The following is a 19,422-nucleotide window of genomic DNA, read 5'->3' as shown; positions in this document are numbered from 1 at the left end:
GAGCACCTGGTCCACCGATCATGTGAGAGCATCCCGATTCCCGACGGTGCTCCAACCCCATCATTTCTGTGTAACCACATAGCCCAATGTAATGCTTTTCCATCCACTATATTCTCATATATAACAATCTGAAAACAGGAATTACAACAGTCATAGTCTGATGGCTGGCCGGATGAGAAGTCTGACACACAACCATTGTTGAAATTTTCAAAGGTCTCGAAAGTGCATGGCACTTGTAGAGCCAATGACTCTTTCAGCAATGGAACGGGCATGCGCAGAGGTGGAGGCAAGCCCCAGGTTATGGGGGCCACGGCCTGGGGCTTCAGAAAAATTCCTTTGGTAAATTTTGATACTTTTGAATTCGGCCTTCTCCTTAGTTACCCCTTCTTAAGTCTTATACAGCATAATGGCCATGCTCTAAGTTATTTTCTGGCTCCGCCACTGGGCATGCGCACATGCGGCAGAGGGACATTGTGATGTACATTTTTGGGATGCATCACCAAGCTCAATTTGATACTTTTTCATCCACCAAACAAGGAGAGCAACCACGATAGTTCTTTGATCTGCCATCGGTGAATCAACTTGAATAAACAATAAGCACCTTCTGATTGCTCAACCACTAATTATGTTATAAAAATGCTGACAAAGAGTTACCGATTAGCTTAACACACTCCGCCGATGAAAAATGGCGCGCAGCCCAAAAGCCAGATTGGCAATGCAAATTCGAGAGCCCCACAACAAACCTCGAATCAGACATCTTCAGATCACCAACAGGATCTAGAACTACAAGACGAGTCCAAGATCCTCAATTCCAAACTTTCCACCCCAAACCATGAGCAAAAAAGAACAATAAATGCAACAGAGCCCATAGGCACACACGCAGGCCAACCTGTTGCAAGTCAGGGCGCACAAACGAGCGCAAGCTCGCGAGCTCGCCCAAGCCGAGCTTAATTTGGCTCAAGCCGAGCCACCAAAAGGGACTCGTTTGGCATTCGGGCTGAGCCGGGCTCAGCTTGGTTCAGCTCGCGAGTTGAGGCCTGAAGCGTTTTGCATCCCATCTCCCCGGGACACGGCCCGTCTAGTTTGCCAACTTCCTAAGCCAGTATTAGGGTTGCCTTGCTTCTCAAGGCTCGTTCAGTTTAAAGGATTTTCATAGGAAATCGAAAGTATTGAGAATTTCGTAGGAAATCCAGTGCAGATGTATTCTTTTTTATAGGAAACAAGGAAAGTGATACCTTAGAAATTCTATTGATTTCCCATGTTCTTAGAGAAAAATGAACATTAAGTCCAACCTCTTTCTTTTCCATTGGAACGGGGTTGGACAGTTTCCTTAGGATGCGATTACTACCTGTGTGCAGGTGCAGAGCTGTCTGTGTTGCTTGCTGTGCCTGTGTGCAGGTGCAGAGCTGCTGGCGCTGTACTGCTGCCGCCGTGGAGATCAGGTGCAACCCAAGCTGGGAGCGAGCCCGAGCCGAGCCGGCTTGAGCGGCTCGTTTGCCCTTCGGGCTGAGCCCGCGTCCACTCTGACTTGCATTGCAAGGTGGTTGACTCGCATTGTCAAGGCCCGACGTTAATTCGGACTGACAGACAGCTTCGATCGGAAGCAAACCAGTGCGCTCGTGAGCCCTGCCTAGGCTTCTACTAGTATAAATTAGCTCACGTCAAACACCGGTGCAATTCATCGCGAAACCAAGCCGTCTTCCGCCCCCGATATCACGATCAACACCAGCAACCGCCGGCGAATCGGCGATCGAGTCCCAGCTAGCTTAGCGCAAGAAGGGCCAAGAACGTCCTCGCTCCTCATATCGTCCATGGCGGCGACCGGCCGGCATCCTGGGGCTCTCGCCCGGCTTCAAGTTCGAACCAGAGGACGAGGAGATCGTCGAGTTGTTCCTCCTCCCACGGCTGCACGGCGATCCGCTCCCGTTGGAAGGCATCTTCCTCGACGCCGACCCTCGGAGCGCACCCCCTTGGGACCTCTTCGCGCGCAACACCAGTGGCTTCTTCTTCGCCCCCGGCGACGAAGCCAACCAACGCAAGAAGCCCCGCACCTGCGTCGGCGGCGGGACTTGGGTCGGGCAGAAGCTTGAGAAGAAAGAGGAGCTGCGCCTGCGTCTCAGCGGCGGCGAGGACGAGACCGTAGTCTGCTGGCAGAAGTACAGGTATAACTTCCACAGAGGCAGCGGCAGGACCGGCAGCACGGGGTGGGTGATGCTCGAGTACACCATCGCCGAGCCGTCGGACTACAATTCTTTCAAGGTCTGCCGCATCACCTTCACGGGCCACGGCCAGAAGCGCAAGCGGGTTCCCGATTCTGACGATCAACTCGCAACCTCGGCGCCTTCTTCGATCGCGACGGGCTATCAAGATCACTCCGCCGGTGCAGCACGTGCTTGTGATCAAGAACCTTTCTTGACGCAGCAAGAAACAGATTCTTGGACCGATCAGCAAGAACCGGCCTTCCCAATGCAGCAGCAGCTTGTTGATCAAGAACAACAAGCCATGGGGCACGCCTCGACGACACTGCCTTTCGGCCAAGAATCCGGCATGCTGGTACATATGGACCAAGAATCCGGCATCCTGGAGCAATTCGTCTCGGAGCAATTCACGATGCCGCTGCAGATGGACCAAGAAACAAGCTTCCCGGTGAACTTTGCTGGGTACGGCACAGCACCTCTGCCTGTGTACCAAGAATCCAGCATGTGGGGGCAATTCGTAGAGTACGGCCCGACGCCACTGACTCCGGACCAACAGTTCATCAGCATGCCGGAGCAGTCAATTGATTTTGAAGATCCGGCGACGCAGGTCATCCTGGAGTGGTTTGCTGATTAATTCCGCTACCGCTCTGGATTTTGGAGAATACTGCTGGGCAGATGCAGGACAAGATTGTGGGGAAACTGGGCCAGTTGTCTGACGATCTTCGTCACCATAACTTGCATCAGCACCAAGTTTTGTAGCCCCTTAGAGTTAGAGCAGAAATTATACTCCCTCCATTTCACAAAGAATGGCGTCCACGCTTTTTGAGATCGAATTTTGACCAACGTTTAGACCAATTGTATATAAACTATATGTTACAAATTTTATATCGTTGGAAAGGTTTTTAAAATACGAATCTAATGATATAATTTTTGTAACACATAAGGCTCAAATCATTAGTCTAATTATTGGTCAAAGCAAAATTTTGAAATGCGTGCGTGCCATTCTTTGTGAAATGGAGAAAGTATCATGTATACGCCCAAGTATTCGTTGCAGCAACATGCATATTTGTCTGTAATGAATGAAGTTATCCATTTTTGGTTTAATTATTTGTCGGCTGTAGCAATGTTCTGTTGTACTACGTCAGATTGTCAGTTCTCGATCATAAGACATTACAGGTAATCGATAGGCGCAGCTTCTAATGAAAGGCTAGCTGTGAAAGGCTAGCTGTAACTTGGAATCCTAATTTCTTCATTCGTTTGAGAACAAGGAAACTCAGAGAACCAGCAGTTTTTAATGTGTCACTGTAACTTGGTATTTGGCAGTACATCATCTCAAACTACAAAAAATGGTATATGTATCAGTAACAGCTGTATACGGTATACCCCATTTGCTCGAAAAGTCCAATATCTTTTTCAAGCCGAAAATTGCTAGGTTGCACTATGTGAATTAAGAATATGTAACAGCTGAGATTGCTGTACAATAAAAATAAAAAAAGCTTATCAGCGGCCAAAAAAGACCACCACAGCTTCTCCCTCGCGAGGACTAATTTGGCCATTTGGTCTTTGCAAAATTGAGTATAATCCTATATCTGAAAACTGCAGACCACCAAAATTAACTTGGCGACTGACTCATGGAATTTCTCACGTATAGCAGCCATTATCAATCTCAGTCAAAGCAACTGCCAGGTTCTATCTGAAACTGGTGCTTCAAGAATGAAATGCTCCCATAATGTAGGATCCTTGCAGCAGTAACATCAACTAGTTCTTGCCCTTCTTAGAAATTTTTGGGTTCTTGCACATGCGGATGCTCGCAGGTGTAACTTCAACTAGCTCATCTTCTTGAATATACTCTATGCAGTCATCCAGACTGTAGCTTAAAGGTTCATCAAGAACCACTGCAACAAAAAGGAGAAATAGAAAATGGTAAGAATTAATCACATTTGGATCAAAATAAGATTGTCTGCTGATATGATTCTTAGTGCATAAGAACACGTCAATATTCATTGGCTATTGGACCACTAATTACTTCTTCATAGTCCTTGAAAAATTACTTCTCCAAAGCATGATCAGGATTAATGCATGCCAGAGGACACACCATGATGATAAATACAATAAGATATTTCTAATTATTGCTTGCTACATGTAGTAGTTTACTTAACAGGTATTTTCAGAAAGAGAAGTAGTACTGGCTTATGGAGTTTCACCTGTAGTTTCCTTGTTGGAGCGAACATTTGTTGCAGCCTTCTTCTTGCACACATTAAGGGCTAAATCACCTGGTCGCTGATGGATACCAACTATTTGGCCTTTGTAAACATCCTGCCCTGGTTTAACAAATAGTACACCTCTTTCTTGTGCATTAACACACGCATAAGAAGTAGTACTTCCACCTTCAAATGCCACCTGGATCATCTCGTCAATGTTAGATGATGAAGAAAACTGAAGAAAAAGACTAACATACTTAAAAGTTATTCATACCAATGAGCCTTGATCACGTGAACTAAGATCTCCAGCCCATGGGCCATAGCTGTCAAAGATTGTGTTAAGTATAGCTCTGCCCCTAGAAGCTGTTAGAACCGCGTTCCGGAGCCCAATGAGGCCTCTGGTTGGAACCTTGTATTTCAGCAGTGAAGTTCCCTCCGGCCTGCCATTTGAAATGGCGTATTGTTATATGGGAAGAAATTGGCAACAATTCGATATCGAGAACTTGCAGTTTGCAACAGACTGGCAATGATGCAATGCAATATACTTAAACTGGAAGAATGTGAAATCTGTTGACGGCAGCCTATATCTTCTTTCTCTTTTTAATCAATTTCTTTCATAAAGAAAAAAAGTAAAAATTATTTTTCCAGTGGAGCAATAGCACTCCTTATCTGGTGAATAAACTATAGTACGAACCCACTAGCTTCCATGTCAAGCATTTGCCCACGCCTTTTGCCCAATAGCTCGACAACTGATCCCATATATTCCTCTGGAACCTCCACAGCAGCTATCTGTGTGACGGTAATAAGAACACATTAGTTACATGAAAACTGAGGACTAAGGAGTTCCAGTCCAGGTGAATGCACATCAATGGTAATGTCACAAAAGTTGCTTTTCTGTGAGAAATCAGCAAAATATACACCAATTCAGTTCTGTCACTGAGGGGGAGAAATACCTCATAGGGCTCCAGTAGCTTTCCGTTTACTGTCTTGTTTATGACCTTTGGAGGTCCAATCATAAATTCATATCCTTCCCTCCGCCTGCATGAAATTATATCGTTAGGACAATGCCAGTGACTCCAACAAGTTACTGATAGTGACAAAAGATTAGAAGTTCCTACATGTTCTCGATCAATATGGTGAGGTGCAGTGTGCCTCTGCCACTAACAAGAAATGTGTCAGCAGTTTCCCCATCTTCTACTTTCATAGCCAAGTTCCTTTCAAGCTCACGATATAGCCTATCACGGAGATTTCGGCTAGTGACAAATTTTCCCTGGGATAGAGCCAAAGGGAAAGACATACATTTCAGCATTAGATAGAGAACAAACTCAACTACTGTATTATACTTTAAATAGCATGGGTTCTAGAAGAACACAAATAACCATCCTAGATAGCATTCATTTAAATAACTTTGGTCGTGGATAAAAAATTCAACAAAAGAGTTCTTTAATGGACATCAATCCGTTTTCCATCAGTTCAGAGCACAACAGCGTAAAGCTTGACATATGTGTAATACAACAACTCAAACTTCCTAAGCATTTCAGTTTCAGGAAAGCAAAACAAAACAATATTTCCTCTAATAACTTAACTTTCCCAGATGACCATACAATGTGCCTTGCACGCATTACACTCGCTCGGACTGAAAACCTTTTTATAATTAAGAATATCCTAGCCATTTTTTTCATTCGCTTTTCTTCTAGCGGAACATTCTAAGAAAGTGGAGATAGAATGCCTTAAGTTAAATGTTAATTTTAGAGAGACCTCTCGTCCAACAAAAGGTGAGGTGTTGATGGAGAAAGACATTCTAACTGTTGGCTCCTCAATTTTGATAGTGGGCAGCGCTGTTCCATTAACTTTGTCGGCTATAGTTTCCCCGATCTGCATAGTTCAAACAAGTTTAAAAAAAATCATGTTATAAGCATAAAGGTACACTGAAATATTTGAATAAAAGATGAACAGGCACCAACCATGATATCATTGATTCCACATATAGCACAAATGTCACCAGCACTGACAGATTCAACTGGAACGCGTCCAAAGTTCTGAAATACAAAAAGCTCGCCTATTTTGCCAATCCTACAAGCATCATCTGGTGTACACACCTGTAAAATGTGTTAATAAATGGAAGCTATAGTACAGTTATAGACGAAGATGTTTATTTAGTTTTCTTCAAACAATACCCAATAAGAGACACAGTGGTTACAGGCCAACAAGGCAACAAATGAGATAGCATGCGTAGGCATTGCTTTCAAGATCAAACTTACAACACTGGTTTCTGATTATTAAGATTAAGCACCTTTGATAGAGAGAGAGAAAATTATCATCAAAAGGTGCAGTTTAACACTTTAAGTGCCCCCAACACTAGTCTCCCATGCCCCATCACTATTGACATATTTAATTTAAAAAACTTCTAGATTGGAATGTGTTCCTTAACTGAGAAGTGTAATGGTTGCTCACATAGACGCTACACATAAGCTGGGAAGCCAATAAGAAAATTGGATGCATTAACTAAGCTTTCAAAGAGTACGACAAAACAGAACCAGAGCCTACTCGGAACTGGAACACCAAAGCAGCTACATGAACTTGTATATTTGATGTACTCACTTCCTCTGGAAAACCATTGTATGGATCAAAACAAGGTAACCTTAAATATAAGATCAGGGAACCAGGGTATTAATGAAAAATATATTCACCTGCTTTGAGGCCTCATTTAGATAACATTTTTCCATAAAATACATCTGCTATGGCGGCATATACCACTTACTATAATTTAGTTAGTTTCCACAAATTCATTTAGTGCCATCGTGGCTTGAGATGGAAAATACAATCGCTAAGAAAAATAGATTCCCAGTGCTGCTGGAAATGCCCAATATTCTAGAATATGTCATCATCATTCATTTTCTTCATAATGATCGCGATAGCACAGAGAAAATTTACTCGTTTATTTTCAGTTGCACAAGGATTACTTCCCTTCAGTTGTGCCTGTCCATGATCCGACACTATTTCGTATAGGTGTTGTTTATGTTATCAAACAGAAACAAGAGCAAGTTAGCCAAAACGATACCTTCACTTCCATGCCTCGCTGCAGTTCTCCTGCATGAAGTCGTCCAATTGCTATTCTTCCTTTATGTTCATCATATTCAGTATTAGATACCTGCATATCAGTCGGTGTTTTTCGATGAGGAATTGAGCATAGAACTGGAAGCAATGAAAGATAAGTACGCATATCGCCTGTGACCATTTAAAATATGCCGAGGATTCATGAAATCATTTCGGCAGAATATTTCAGAAGAAGACAATTCAAGCTTTTTCAAAAAGAAGGAAGCAATGTGAGTAATAAATTAGCTAAGGTACTGATATACTGCGCAAGATAAGTTTATGTGACTTCAAAATAGCAATGGCATACTTGCAATAGAAATATGTAACTGTGCATGCCAAATCAGTCACATGACACGAACTGCGAACATGAATTATGGGAAAAGCAACATTAGCTGTACAAAGATTTTATTTCTTCCCGGAATATAAAATTTCAGCAATCTCAAACAAAATACATAACTTCATTTCTATGACATGACTTTCAGCAACTTAGATTAACTTTATTCCTCCCCATTGAATAAATTGAAGCATCTTAAATTTATGCTTCATCAAAGATGAAAATACAAGTATAATAAAGCAAATGATGCAATGTATAGTATCTGAGCTAAGAGGTACCATGCGAGGTAAAAGTTAGTATTGCACAATAATGAAAAACATACCTCTAAGCAATAGCTACAATGACGGTAAAAGATAATAAATACATGGAGAAAGTCCTAGGTATAGACCACACCCATGAAACGGGTCATGTGTGATTGTAAACGTAATTTAGTGCCATCATAGAAAATCAAGCATGGAAGATGATACATAGCACGTTGAAATATAAAAAACAAACATTATAACTCACGAGCAATTGGAGGGCGCCATCTTTCTCAATGCGTGGTTCAGGTATGCACCTAAGAATAGCCTCGAAAAGGGGTCCAAGATCATCAGCCAAATCATCCGCAGACATCCCAGCCTTTCCTTTAAGGCCAATTGCATAGACTGTTTGGAAATCACACTAATGTTGCAAAAAAGGATGAGGACTAGGTTATGACCACTGTTGATACTCCAAAAGAATAAATCAAATCAATAACAATCACCCTTAGCTCTTTTACCTGTTCATCCGTTGCGTTTAGTTCGATAAACAACTCAAATGTTGAATTAACCACAAACTCTGGACGAGCAATAGGTCTGTCAACCTTGTTTACAACTACCACAACAGCATGTCCAAATTCTAAAGCTTTCTTGAGAACAAATCTCGTTTGTGGCATAGGCCCCTCCACAGAATCAACCTACATAGCGGAAAGGCTTAATGAATCAGATGTTCTTACACCTGTTGACTCAAGCCACATTAGACTATTCAAAATATCTGCTTGATAGGAACTTGGGTGACATGTAGTGAAAGATTGAACAACTAGCGGCAGGAAGCGCATAGGAATTCAAATGTGTGTGTCCCCAAAAAGGTCTTATGCATTAAATAAGAAACATGGCATCTAAAAAAGGGGGAAATTGTAACTAGTACCACTAAGAGAATTCCTTCCACCATGTTGAGAACACGTTCCACCTCCCCACCAAAATCTGAATGTCCAGGAGTATCAATAATATTGATTTTAGTGCCCTTATAAGTTATTGATGTGTTTTTGCTCAGTATAGTGATTCCTCTTTCCCTCTCGAGATCATTCGAGTCCATTATCCTTTCCTGCACAACTTGATTTTCTCGAAAAACCTGTGTACAGTGAGGTAAACAGTCAGAGTAATACGATTATACAACAATGGAAACATTCACATTATATACACTATTGATTGATTTCCCTAAGAGAAAATACAGTATTGCTTTGTGCTACGACAGGTGATTCAACAAAATCTTTCACAAAATAATTTATAATCTATCTGAAGTCGCTGTTACTAATACCTCAACACATTAGTTTTGATTCACGCAGGAAAGGAAGTAAACTGAACAAAGACACCTAGTTTCAGCAAACAAAAGTTATCTAGATATAACGTGGATAAAATCAGCACAACCAAAAGTGAATAACTATGCAACTACACATAACAAGTTTTAGGTCGGTGGCCGAGTGGCATATGAGTTAGGGACTCTAACCACCATAACCAATCTGGATTTCCAGGGCTATCAGAGTGGTGGCATATTGCTGTTTCTCATATATTAGCAAACATATCTTTATCACTTCACATACCGTATAACTCAAAAATAAAATAGTTTTTAAATTTGTTTTCATGTATGTTTTCCTCTCAATTTGGGGAGCCTCGTATTAATATACCAATCTTTTAGCTCTAAATATGACCATAGATAATTACAGGCTACAGTAGGTTATTGTTAAAACTAAAATCACGTTCAGCTTTCAACAGGAATATTTTTAACCTACTTATATAACAATTTAGCTGCTATGTCAGAGTCCCTAAATGGTGAGGTGACAAACATATACCATCCAATGCCAACACACTATGTTGGTGTGAGAAGATCACTCAGAGTATTAACCTACCAAACCGAACAAGGGCAAACAATAATAGTTGAGACCCCACCCAAATAAAGTAAAAGTAACAGCAAAACCAGACTATAAATTCAGTTCTATTAACTTAACAAACCAAATTTGGACAAATAACAAGAAATCAAATGGTGACTATATGGGAACAGCTAGTGTTATATTTCCAAAGTATGGATGCTTTTCTTCTGCATACAGTTTCCTTGACTGATAAATTCAATGTGTAACCAGTTACTTGAAACAAAATTAATCTCAGAAAGAAAAAGATAGTACTGCTGAGATGTACCTTGGACTGCCTTAACATTGAATCAACCAACGTTGTCTTTCCATGATCGACATGAGCAACAATTGCTATATTTCTGACATCTCTTCTTGTTGCTTGACTACTCTTTCCCGCTGTATAATCCAGTGAAGTACATAAATTGGCATTTCCGGAAAGGAGAGAGGGGAAGTAAATATATGTAGAAAAATTTCATGGAGAACTTTTGAGACCATAAATAATCCAAGTCATTTTTTTTTTACTTTGGAACCAAACAAGCTAGTATCCAGATGAAGATGGTGTGTGTACATGTATTTTGCGTAAAATGGCTATTTCAGCAAAACTCAATCTAAAAAGCAAGGATGGCTACCAATAATCAAATTTTAAAAATTGTCGGAACCTTGCACCATAAATTCATCGGTTCGGGCTTAGCAGCTAGTATCATCTTGTAAAGCCATGATTGCTACACACCTGCACCGGACATAAATGCCGTGTGTAAACTTAATTCTAAAGCAACAGGGCGCCCGCTTGCCACTCATTCCATGACCAGGAAACACAGGAGCCACGCAATCAAACATTGCAAGCTCATTTCAGCTCACTGACGCGGGCGACGGTGTAACCAAATTGGTCGGCGAAACAAAACCATCACTGGCACGCTCTGCTAGATCACTTACAATACAAGGGAACCAGCAGCCACACGCACTGGCACGATCACACTAACTGACTCAGTTTGTTGCCCAAAACACACCAAGTTTCACGCACCATTTCGTCGCTGGATTTAAATTTCCGACTCCTTATCATGCCGAGAAAGTAGGGAACAAGCGACGGTTTCATTTACCGGAGGGAGACGGGGAGTCGGCACGCTCCTTGACCTCCTGCTCGAGGGAGGCCGAGACCTTGAGGGAGCGGGACCTGCGGCGGTGGGAATTAGGAGACGGCAGGAGGAAGCATCGGCCGGCGGACAGGTTCGAGGAGCTGGCCGGCGGCGGCGGCGGCGGCAGCGCAGGGCGGCGGGCGGAGGGGGCGGCGCGGAGGGTGATGGTCTGCATCTGCATGAGTGGGGGATAGAGTGGGGAATGGATGCTGCCGCGGCGGGTGGTTTGGGTGGGTTTGGGGGTTTTGTAAGGCGGGGAAATAGCGGGCGAGCCTTGGGGGATAACGACCATGGCTTTCGTGCCGCTGCAAGGCGAGCCACGTCGGCCGCCCCGGCGTTAGGCTAGGTGAGAGTGAGAGTCTTTGGCCCTACCTTGATTTTTGCCTCACTTACGAATTGGCGAATATTAAGGAGATGAAACAGGGAGCTAAAGCCTAAAGGGCGGGATCTGTTCGTGAGGTGACGGGAGCGAGAGAACCGAAGGGGAGGTGGAGGCGCTCCCACGAGGAGGAAGACGAGAGACGGAGCGAGGGGGCAGGGGCGCTGCTCGGCAGCGGGATGGGAAGGGAAGGGTGGCGGCGCTCGCTCGAAGAGGAAAACAAGCAACGGGTTTCATGTTTCCAAGTCTGTCTGACCTCGTCCTTTCGAATTCCACCTTAGCCTGCTGGTCATGGTGTTAAGTAATAATATAGATGCCAACTAGACATTTTAGTGACATGGCATGATAATTAATGAAAAAAGAGAAAGATGGTAACTAGATATGTTACCATCACATCACATTTTCCAAGATAGAATTAGTCTATAAGACAATTAATGAAGTTTATATGTTACCACAAATTATATTACCCTCACTATTTACATAATAACATAAACCAGTAACATATACATGTTACTACTTTATGTTACTATGCACTATGACCAGCCTTATCCTCGTCCTTTCCCACTTCACACCCTGCGGCCCCATCCCAAATCATATACCGGTTGATTGTTTTCTTATTCTTCCTTTTAGTGCCGCCGTTGCCAGCAACCACGGGCCAACGTCGTTCCTTTTTTCTTCATGAACCTCGCATATCTCTCTCTCCGCTAGTGTTGCCGCCGGCCGCCAGCAACCGCCGTCATCTCTCACATCTTGATCTGTTCTCATTCTTTTCGTTGTTAATTCGACATGTTCAATCGATTGTGTTGGAGAAACCGCCGTTTCCAGCAACCACGGGCCAACGTCGTTCCTTTTTTCTCCATGACCCCGCTTATCTCTCTCTCCGCTAGTGTTGCTGCCGCCAGCAACTGCCGTCGTTGATAGTCATCTCTCTCATCTTGATCTGTTCTCATTCTTTTCGTTGTTAATTCAACATGTTCAATCGATTGTGTTGGAGAAATTGCTGGAAGGCTTCCATTGTTACCCGTAATGCTTAAACCTAATATAATCTCGGTTGATTAGTTCTTTTTTCTAGAATAAGTATTACAGTTTGGTTTATATGGCCTTTATCTGTAAAATTATTGTCCATCGTGAAAATGTTCGTTCAGATCTTGTTGTTGATTAGAAAATTGGATTGGAATTGATGCATATGCTTTGAGATTTGGTAGGATTGAAATTTCCTCAACAAGAGGATTTTTTTTTTTTGCGCAATCAACAAGAGAATTTTGTGTTTGCTAATTCCACTCTTCAGTTCAAATGAACTTCATTACTGTCCCGTAAAAATCTCTAAATACTCATCTTGTTTCAATAATAAAATTGGGGGCTAGCTCTTTTTACTCGAAAAAACTCTTCACAGTTCAAATTAGTACTACAACTATTTTGTTCAAGTTTTGGTTTCGATGTCATCATGTACAGTTTTTGATCCGTATATTGTGCTAAAATATTCCTTGTTAGTTCTCGGAGCTGTGAGACGTGGTTTGCAAAAAGTGATCAGACTTGGGCCAAAAGAACACCGCGGCTGGACCAAACACAGTGTTCACCTGGACATGAACATGTCAGACTTGAGCCAAATCCGGTCAGTCCGACATTGAATGTTAATGCATGGTGGGCCAACCCGGGCGAGACACGATGCTATACGAAAAGCCTAGCATGCGTGTACTCAAAGGAATAGACGAACCTGGGCGGGACGATGCCGAGACCGATGGCATTGATACCCAGACCCCTAAATCACGAGACTTGACTCGATTTTTCGCTAGCTAACTTCATGGCTGCACTGCACATCAGGCGATTTGATTGATAATTTTGTACTACATGATGATAATGTATGTCATGTTGGGAACTTTTATTGAATCTTTTATGTGGATATCAATTTTATAACGAATATTTAAAATTTTCACTTGTTATTTTTGAAATTTCTAAACATGATATTTCTCTTCGTCATTACAATCAACGCAAAGATCATCGATTTACGATCAATCCACATATAAACAGTCATTAGGTCATTATAAAAACAAAAACAGTTGCTCCGACCAAACACGCTTCCTGCTTTTCCACAGCAAAAAAAGTAAAGCAGCTTTTCCACAGCAGAAAAATCAAAGCAACTTTTCCCAGAAGCAAAGCAGAAGCAAACGCACCGTTAGAAGTACTCCTTCCGTTCCATAATTATTGTCTCAAATTTCTCAAAAAATGAATGTATCTATTCTTAAGAAGCGTCTAGATACATGTAATATTTCGACAAGAATTATGAAACGGAAGGAGGGGGTACATGTTAGTGGCATCACGTCACCTTGAGAGAATTTCTAGTGCTCCTAGAAAATTTCCAGTGCTCCCACCTCCGTAGGTGCTACCGTGCTACCAACTCACGATAGCACCCCTAAATTTTTTTCGAAAATTTCGAAATAAATTGAGTGGGTTCATAAGATAAGAGTCTACCACCTTACAAAGTTTTAAACCCAAATTCATTATATTTTCTCTCAAATATCTGGTGCTCCCATCCCCTTAGGTGCTACCGTGCTACCAACGCACGGTAGCACCTCTAAAAGGTTTTCAATTTTTTTGAAATAAATTGAGTGGGTTCATAAGATATGTGTCTACCACCTTGCAAAGTTTCAAAACCAAATTCATTATATGCATTGAGAAACAAAAAAGACAAATGCAAGCATGAATAATCTTGATCGAGCTGTGGCGACACCCGGGTGGATGGCACACTTCCCCCAGTGTGAAGTTAGCCATTTGATCACTACTCGGTCTGACCATTGCCCACTTCTGATAACCCCCACAGAGAAAGCATCAAGATCCACTAGGATCCAGAGGTATGAAGTGTACTGGGAAAGGGAAGAAAAGCTAGGAGAGGAAGTTGAGAAGGCCTGGCTTGCATACCAAAAAGGTGACGACCTGGGAGTTGTTACAGCAATCTTGTGGGGGTGATGAATTCACTACAGAAATGGAGTCACCAAACTATTGGGGCCATTGGTAAAAGCATTGAGAGGAAGAGGAAGCAGCTGACTTCCCTTGTTCATAAACGTGATGCCGAAGGTAGGAAATTGTACAAGAGAACTTCGGCCGAGATTGATGAACTTTTGGAAAAGGATGAGGTGAAGTGGCACCAAAGATCTCGGTTAGATTGGATCCGAGCTGGGGATAGAAACACTTCCTTTTTCCATTGAAAGGCAACCTGGCGAGTAAAGAAAAATAGCATCTCAAAGCTACAACTTGCCGATGGTACAGTCACAGATGATGTAGGTACTATCCATGCAGCAGTGACTGACTACTTCTGTGAGCTGTTCACGAAAGATTCCAGTGTGGAACTGGGCATGCTTGTTGACTGCATCCAACCCAAAGTTGACGACCTGGAGAATGAAGCTCTCTGTAAGAGTTTCACGGATGAAAAAATTGGGGACACCCTCTTTCAGATTGGTCCACTGAAAGCCCCCGGGCCCGACGGTTTCCCTGCTAGGTTTTTTCAGCGTCATTGGGCAGTGGTTAAGAAAGATATTACTGCAGCAGTTAAAAAATTCTTTGACTCTGAAACTATGCCTGAAGGGGTGAACGACACGGTGATTGTTCTTATTCCTAAGGTAAAGAACCCAACCTGCCTGAAAGATTTCCGCCCCATTAGTCTTTTCAATGTCGTATACAAGATCATGGCAAAATGCTTGGTGGATAGACTGAGGCCCCTCCTGAATGATATAATCTCAGAAATGCAAAGTGCTTTTGTGCCGGGGAGAATGATTACGGACAATGACATAATCGCCTTTGAGTGTATCCATGCTCTGTAGCAAAATTCGACAAAGGGTGATTTTTGTGCCTACAAGCTTGATCTGATAAAAGCATATGACCGGGTCGATTGGGGTTTCCTTGAAAGTGCTCTCAGAAAATACGGCTTTTGCGAGAAATGGGTGAGGTCGATTATGACATGTGTCACATCTGTCAAGTATGCGGTAAGAGTGAACGAGCAAGTTCTGGACTAGTTTCGACCATCCAGAGGACTTCGGCAAGGGGATCCCTTGTCGCCCTTCCTTTTCCTTTTTCGTCGCGAATGGTCTTTCCTGCCTCTTCGCAAAGGAAATCCAGTCTGCATCCCTCCGAGAACTGAGACTCGTCAGGCGATCACTTGGCATCTCGCATCTGCTCTTCGCGGATGATAGCCTGGTGTTTTTCCAAGCGAACGCTGAACAAGCAAGGGTGGTGAAGAGAATTCTCAATCAATATGAACGCTGCACAGGTCAGCTTCTTAGCTCGTCAAAATGCTCCTTGATGCTTGGAAAGCGATGCTCAAGCAGAAACATAATTGCGGTTGCAAATATTTTGGGGGTGACAAACACATCCTTTGATTAGCGATACTTGGGTCTGCCAATACCGGAAGGTTGTATGAAAGGGGATCAATTTCAATCGATAAAGGACAAAGCCTGCAAGAGACTCAATGACTGGTCAGAGAAATACTTGTCGGCGGGTGGTAAAGAGGTGCTAATAAAATCGGTGATCCAATCGCTGCCAACTTACACCATGAGTGTTTTCAAATTTTCAAAAACACTATGCAATGATCTTGAGCATATTACTAGGAACTTCTGGTGGGGGGACGAACATGACAGAAGGAAAGTACACTGGCTGGCCTGGGATAGGATGATCAGACCGAAGTCAAGAGGAGGCATTGGTTTCAGAGATCTAGCTTTATTCAATCAAGCATTGCTGGCAAAACAAGCCTGGCGCCTTCTCGATTCACCTGAAAGTTTGTGTGCTAGAGTTATCAAGTCCCGCTACTATCCCAATGGAAACCTCCTGGACACTGCTTTTATTCAGTCCTCATCTCCGGTTTGGCAGGGAATTGTACATGGTCTAGAGTTGCTGAAGAAGGGCTATCTATGGCGCATTGGAGACGGCTCATCTGTTGACATCTGGCGTGATAATTGGGTGCCTAGAGGTGGTCTACGTATCTTGGGGAAAGCAGGAAGAACTCGGCTGCGTCGGGTCTCTGATTTGATTAATCAAGACTCCAGAACTTGGAAGGAGGAGTTGGTCCATCATATTTTCTTTCCCCATGATGCAGATGCAATCCTTCAGATCAAGCTTCTGAGGACAATTGAGAAGGATATTGTGGCCTGGTTCCCAGAGAAAAATGGGATTTTCAGTGTTAGAAGTGTCTACAGACTTGCGCTAAATGCTACTGTCGGGGGAGAGGCAGGTAGCTCAAATTTCAATAGTGACGGGGACAGACCGCTCTGGAACCTGATCTGGAAAGCAAACTTCCCTCCAAAAGTCCGTGTTTTTGTTTGGAAGTTGGCAATGGACTCTTTGGCGGTTCAGGAGCTCTGTAGCGTGCGCCTCAAGAAAACACTTCCGACATGCTCCATTTGTGGCAGAGAGACGAAGAGCAGTTATCATGCAGTTATGACGTGCACTAAGGCCCGGACACTCCGTCGGAGAATGAGAAGACAATGGAAGCTCCCCGCTGAGGCGAATCCCCGCTGCAGTGGAAATGATTGGGTTTTGATCTTACTGGATGCTGCTGATGCGAAGACACAACAATTTCTCATGTTGTTGTGGTGGAGGGCGTGGCACCTGCGAAATGATGCAATCTTTGGTGATGGGACTGTTAGTGTGGAGGCTTCTGCAAGTTTTATCTCTAACTACGCGATAGCTCTGGACAATATCAATGCTGGTGACAAAGCTCAGGTTAGCTGCACTCTCAGCACTACAGGGACAAAGGTGCAGCAGCGGGTGCTTACTGCGGGGAGCTCCAGCTCGTACCAGAACCAGCTCGGTAAGTCGAGAATGGTTGCAGCCGGTGTTTGTTGGCAGCCACCTGATGAGGGCTGGGTTAAACTAAATGTTGACGCTGGCTTCTTTGCTGAAAATGGGGAGGCCAGCTGGGGAGCTGTCCTCCGTTCATATTCTGGCCAAGTCCTAGCCTCTTCTTGGGGCCATGGTCCCAGATGCTCATCGGCGGACGAGGCTGAAGCACACGCATGTCTACATGGCATTGAAGCGCTGTGTGCAAACCTTAACATGAAGGTAATTCTAGAGAGCTACTGCCAGACCGTGGTCTCAGGACTGGATGCAGATAACCATGATCGTTCAATGTGGTGCTTTGTACTGAAAGAGATCAAACATAGACTGGAAACCGTCAGTGAGTTTAGGGTGCTTAAAGTTGCGCGAACTGCAAATGTTCTTGCGCATAACCTCGTAGAAACAGGGGCTCGGGTTTTCTGTTAAACTCTTTGCCGGATTCTGTCCTGTACAAGCCGGCCGATCTTTGTAATTCTCGGAACATTTTATTGCAATAGATAGCCCATCTTTCCCTTAAAAAAAAGAATAATGTCAGGAATTTTGTCTTTTGTGTTTTTGTCTTTTTGAGAGAATGACCTAAAAAGGGATGGGCCGACTTTTGGCCCAATAAGGCCACGCAAGCTTAAACATGCAAGCCCCCTCTCTTGCAGCTGCATTGGGAGCTTATATGATTTTTATCTCCTCCGATGTTATTAGGTCGTAGGATTGATATGGATATAGCTAGGGAATCTAACTTGAGATATATCTATCATTCTACCGACATAAATTGCTCAAATCAGCTAAGAATGAAAAGAGCTCCCTTTTTTCGCCTGCGCAATTTGTTTAGAGAGAGAGAGAGAATTATTGAAAGATAGTATTCATACTTCCATTGAGGAACAAGTATCCATGTTTCTCCTGGTAGTTGGCCACAACACAAGGTTTCGAGCTCTTCAACCGATTTTTAGAAGATCTATTGAAGTAATAAGTAGGTATTTTAAGGCTGTGTTGTATGCTGTTGGAGAGTTGCGAGGTGAGATGATCCGTCCTCCCTCCACTAATATACACCCTAAAATTCAGGAGAACACCCGCTTCAATCCTTACTTCAAGGTAACTTGCTTTTATTCGCAAAACTCTATATATTTATCTCGTCCTCCCTCCACTCTTCATACTTACATATTTATGAACTAGGATTGTATTGGAGCAGTTGATGGAACACATGTCATGGCTAGAGTCCCAGCAAAGATCTCGTCCGCCTTTAGGGGTAGAAAAGATGGTACTACCCAAAATGTTATGGCTGCGGTCGACTTTGATTTAAAGTTTACCTATGTACTTGCTGGTTGGGAGGGGTCAGCCCATGATGCCCTCATACTTGCGGATGCTGTGCAGAGGGATGATGGGTTGTCACTTCCTCCGAGTAATAATTTAAACCTAGCAGCCACATATTTCTCAATAGTTTTTAATGTACCTAATAGTTGGAATTTCGTAGGAAAATTCTATCTTGTTGATGCCGGGTATGCCGTGGGACCGGGTTTTCTTCCACCATACCGTAGGACAAGGTACCACTTGAAGGAGATGGTGCAGGGAATCATCCTGAAAATTACAAAGAATTGTTCAACTTGAGACACTCTTCTTTAAGAATAACAATTGAAACAGCTTTTGCCACGTATAAGAACCGGTGGAAGTTTGTTTACAATAAGCCATTCCATCCTTACAAGACCCAAGTAAAAGTAGTAATAGCTTGTGCAATTCTCCATAATTGGATCTTTCAATTTGGGGAAGATGAATATTTCCCACCGGTGACATGGGAACCCGAACCCATTGAAGAAGAGCACCACGACATTGCTTACGATAATCAATCTTGGAAAGCAAAGAGGGATGAATTTGCACAAGCCATGTGGGCAAATAGGGGGGTAGCACACTTTTGATGTATCATGTTGTAACTTTATTATTTGTATAACTTGCTGGAACTTGCTGTAATATAACAATATGGTGCTGAAATGTGTTACTTTATTGCTGGAACATGCTTGTTTATTGCTGGAATATGCTTTTTGGTGATGGAATAACTCCTTTTGGTGCTGTAATGTGTTACTTTAGTGCTGAATTAGTGCTGAAATGTGTTGGTACTGGAAATACTTG

The 19,422-nt window shown here is 43.1% G+C and overlaps 1 protein-coding gene and 1 long non-coding RNA gene across 2 annotated transcripts; one reads left to right on the top strand and one right to left on the bottom strand.

Annotated features, from left to right (window-relative positions):
• Window positions 1-3,471: 3,471 nt before the first annotated feature.
• LOC100827491 (putative elongation factor TypA-like SVR3, chloroplastic) lies at window positions 3,472-11,301 on the bottom strand. Its single transcript, XM_003572566.4, has 14 exons — window positions 11,070-11,301; window positions 10,259-10,368; window positions 8,994-9,197; window positions 8,587-8,763; window positions 8,337-8,489; window positions 7,461-7,550; window positions 6,364-6,498; window positions 6,158-6,274; window positions 5,518-5,669; window positions 5,353-5,437; window positions 5,094-5,188; window positions 4,674-4,839; window positions 4,403-4,598; window positions 3,472-4,093 (listed from the first exon to the last, which is right to left on the bottom strand). Exons 1-14 carry the CDS (start codon window positions 11,284-11,286, stop codon window positions 3,957-3,959), a joined length of 2,034 nt encoding a protein of 677 aa, XP_003572614.1. The 5' UTR covers window positions 11,287-11,301; the 3' UTR covers window positions 3,472-3,956.
• A 6,895-nt stretch (window positions 11,302-18,196) lies between these two features.
• LOC112271917 lies at window positions 18,197-18,803 on the top strand. Its single transcript, XR_002965455.1, has 3 exons — window positions 18,197-18,393; window positions 18,475-18,700; window positions 18,773-18,803. It is a non-coding gene; the product is annotated as an uncharacterized LOC112271917 (long non-coding RNA).
• The last annotated feature ends 619 nt before the right edge of the window (window positions 18,804-19,422 follow it).

Source organism: Brachypodium distachyon, chromosome 3 (assembly GCF_000005505.3).
Source record: "Brachypodium distachyon strain Bd21 chromosome 3, Brachypodium_distachyon_v3.0, whole genome shotgun sequence".
Classification (NCBI taxonomy): domain Eukaryota; kingdom Viridiplantae; phylum Streptophyta; class Magnoliopsida; order Poales; family Poaceae; genus Brachypodium; species Brachypodium distachyon.
This window is presented reverse-complemented; position numbering and strand designations above follow the sequence as displayed.

What these genes read in the sequence shown, in the direction of transcription:
- LOC100827491 (XM_003572566.4), bottom strand. Translation starts at nt 11,286, where the DNA reads ATGCAGATGCAGACCATCACCCTCCGCGCCGCCCCCTCCGCCCGCCGC. An exon ending in TAAACGCAACGGATGAACAG is followed by an intron (nt 8,490 to 8,586) that starts GTAAAAGAGCTA and finishes TTGCAACATTAG; the next exon opens with TGTGATTTCCAAACAGTCTA. An exon ending in CTTGACATGGAAGCTAGTGG is followed by an intron (nt 4,840 to 5,093) that starts GTTCGTACTATA and finishes TTCAAATGGCAG; the next exon opens with GCCGGAGGGAACTTCACTGC.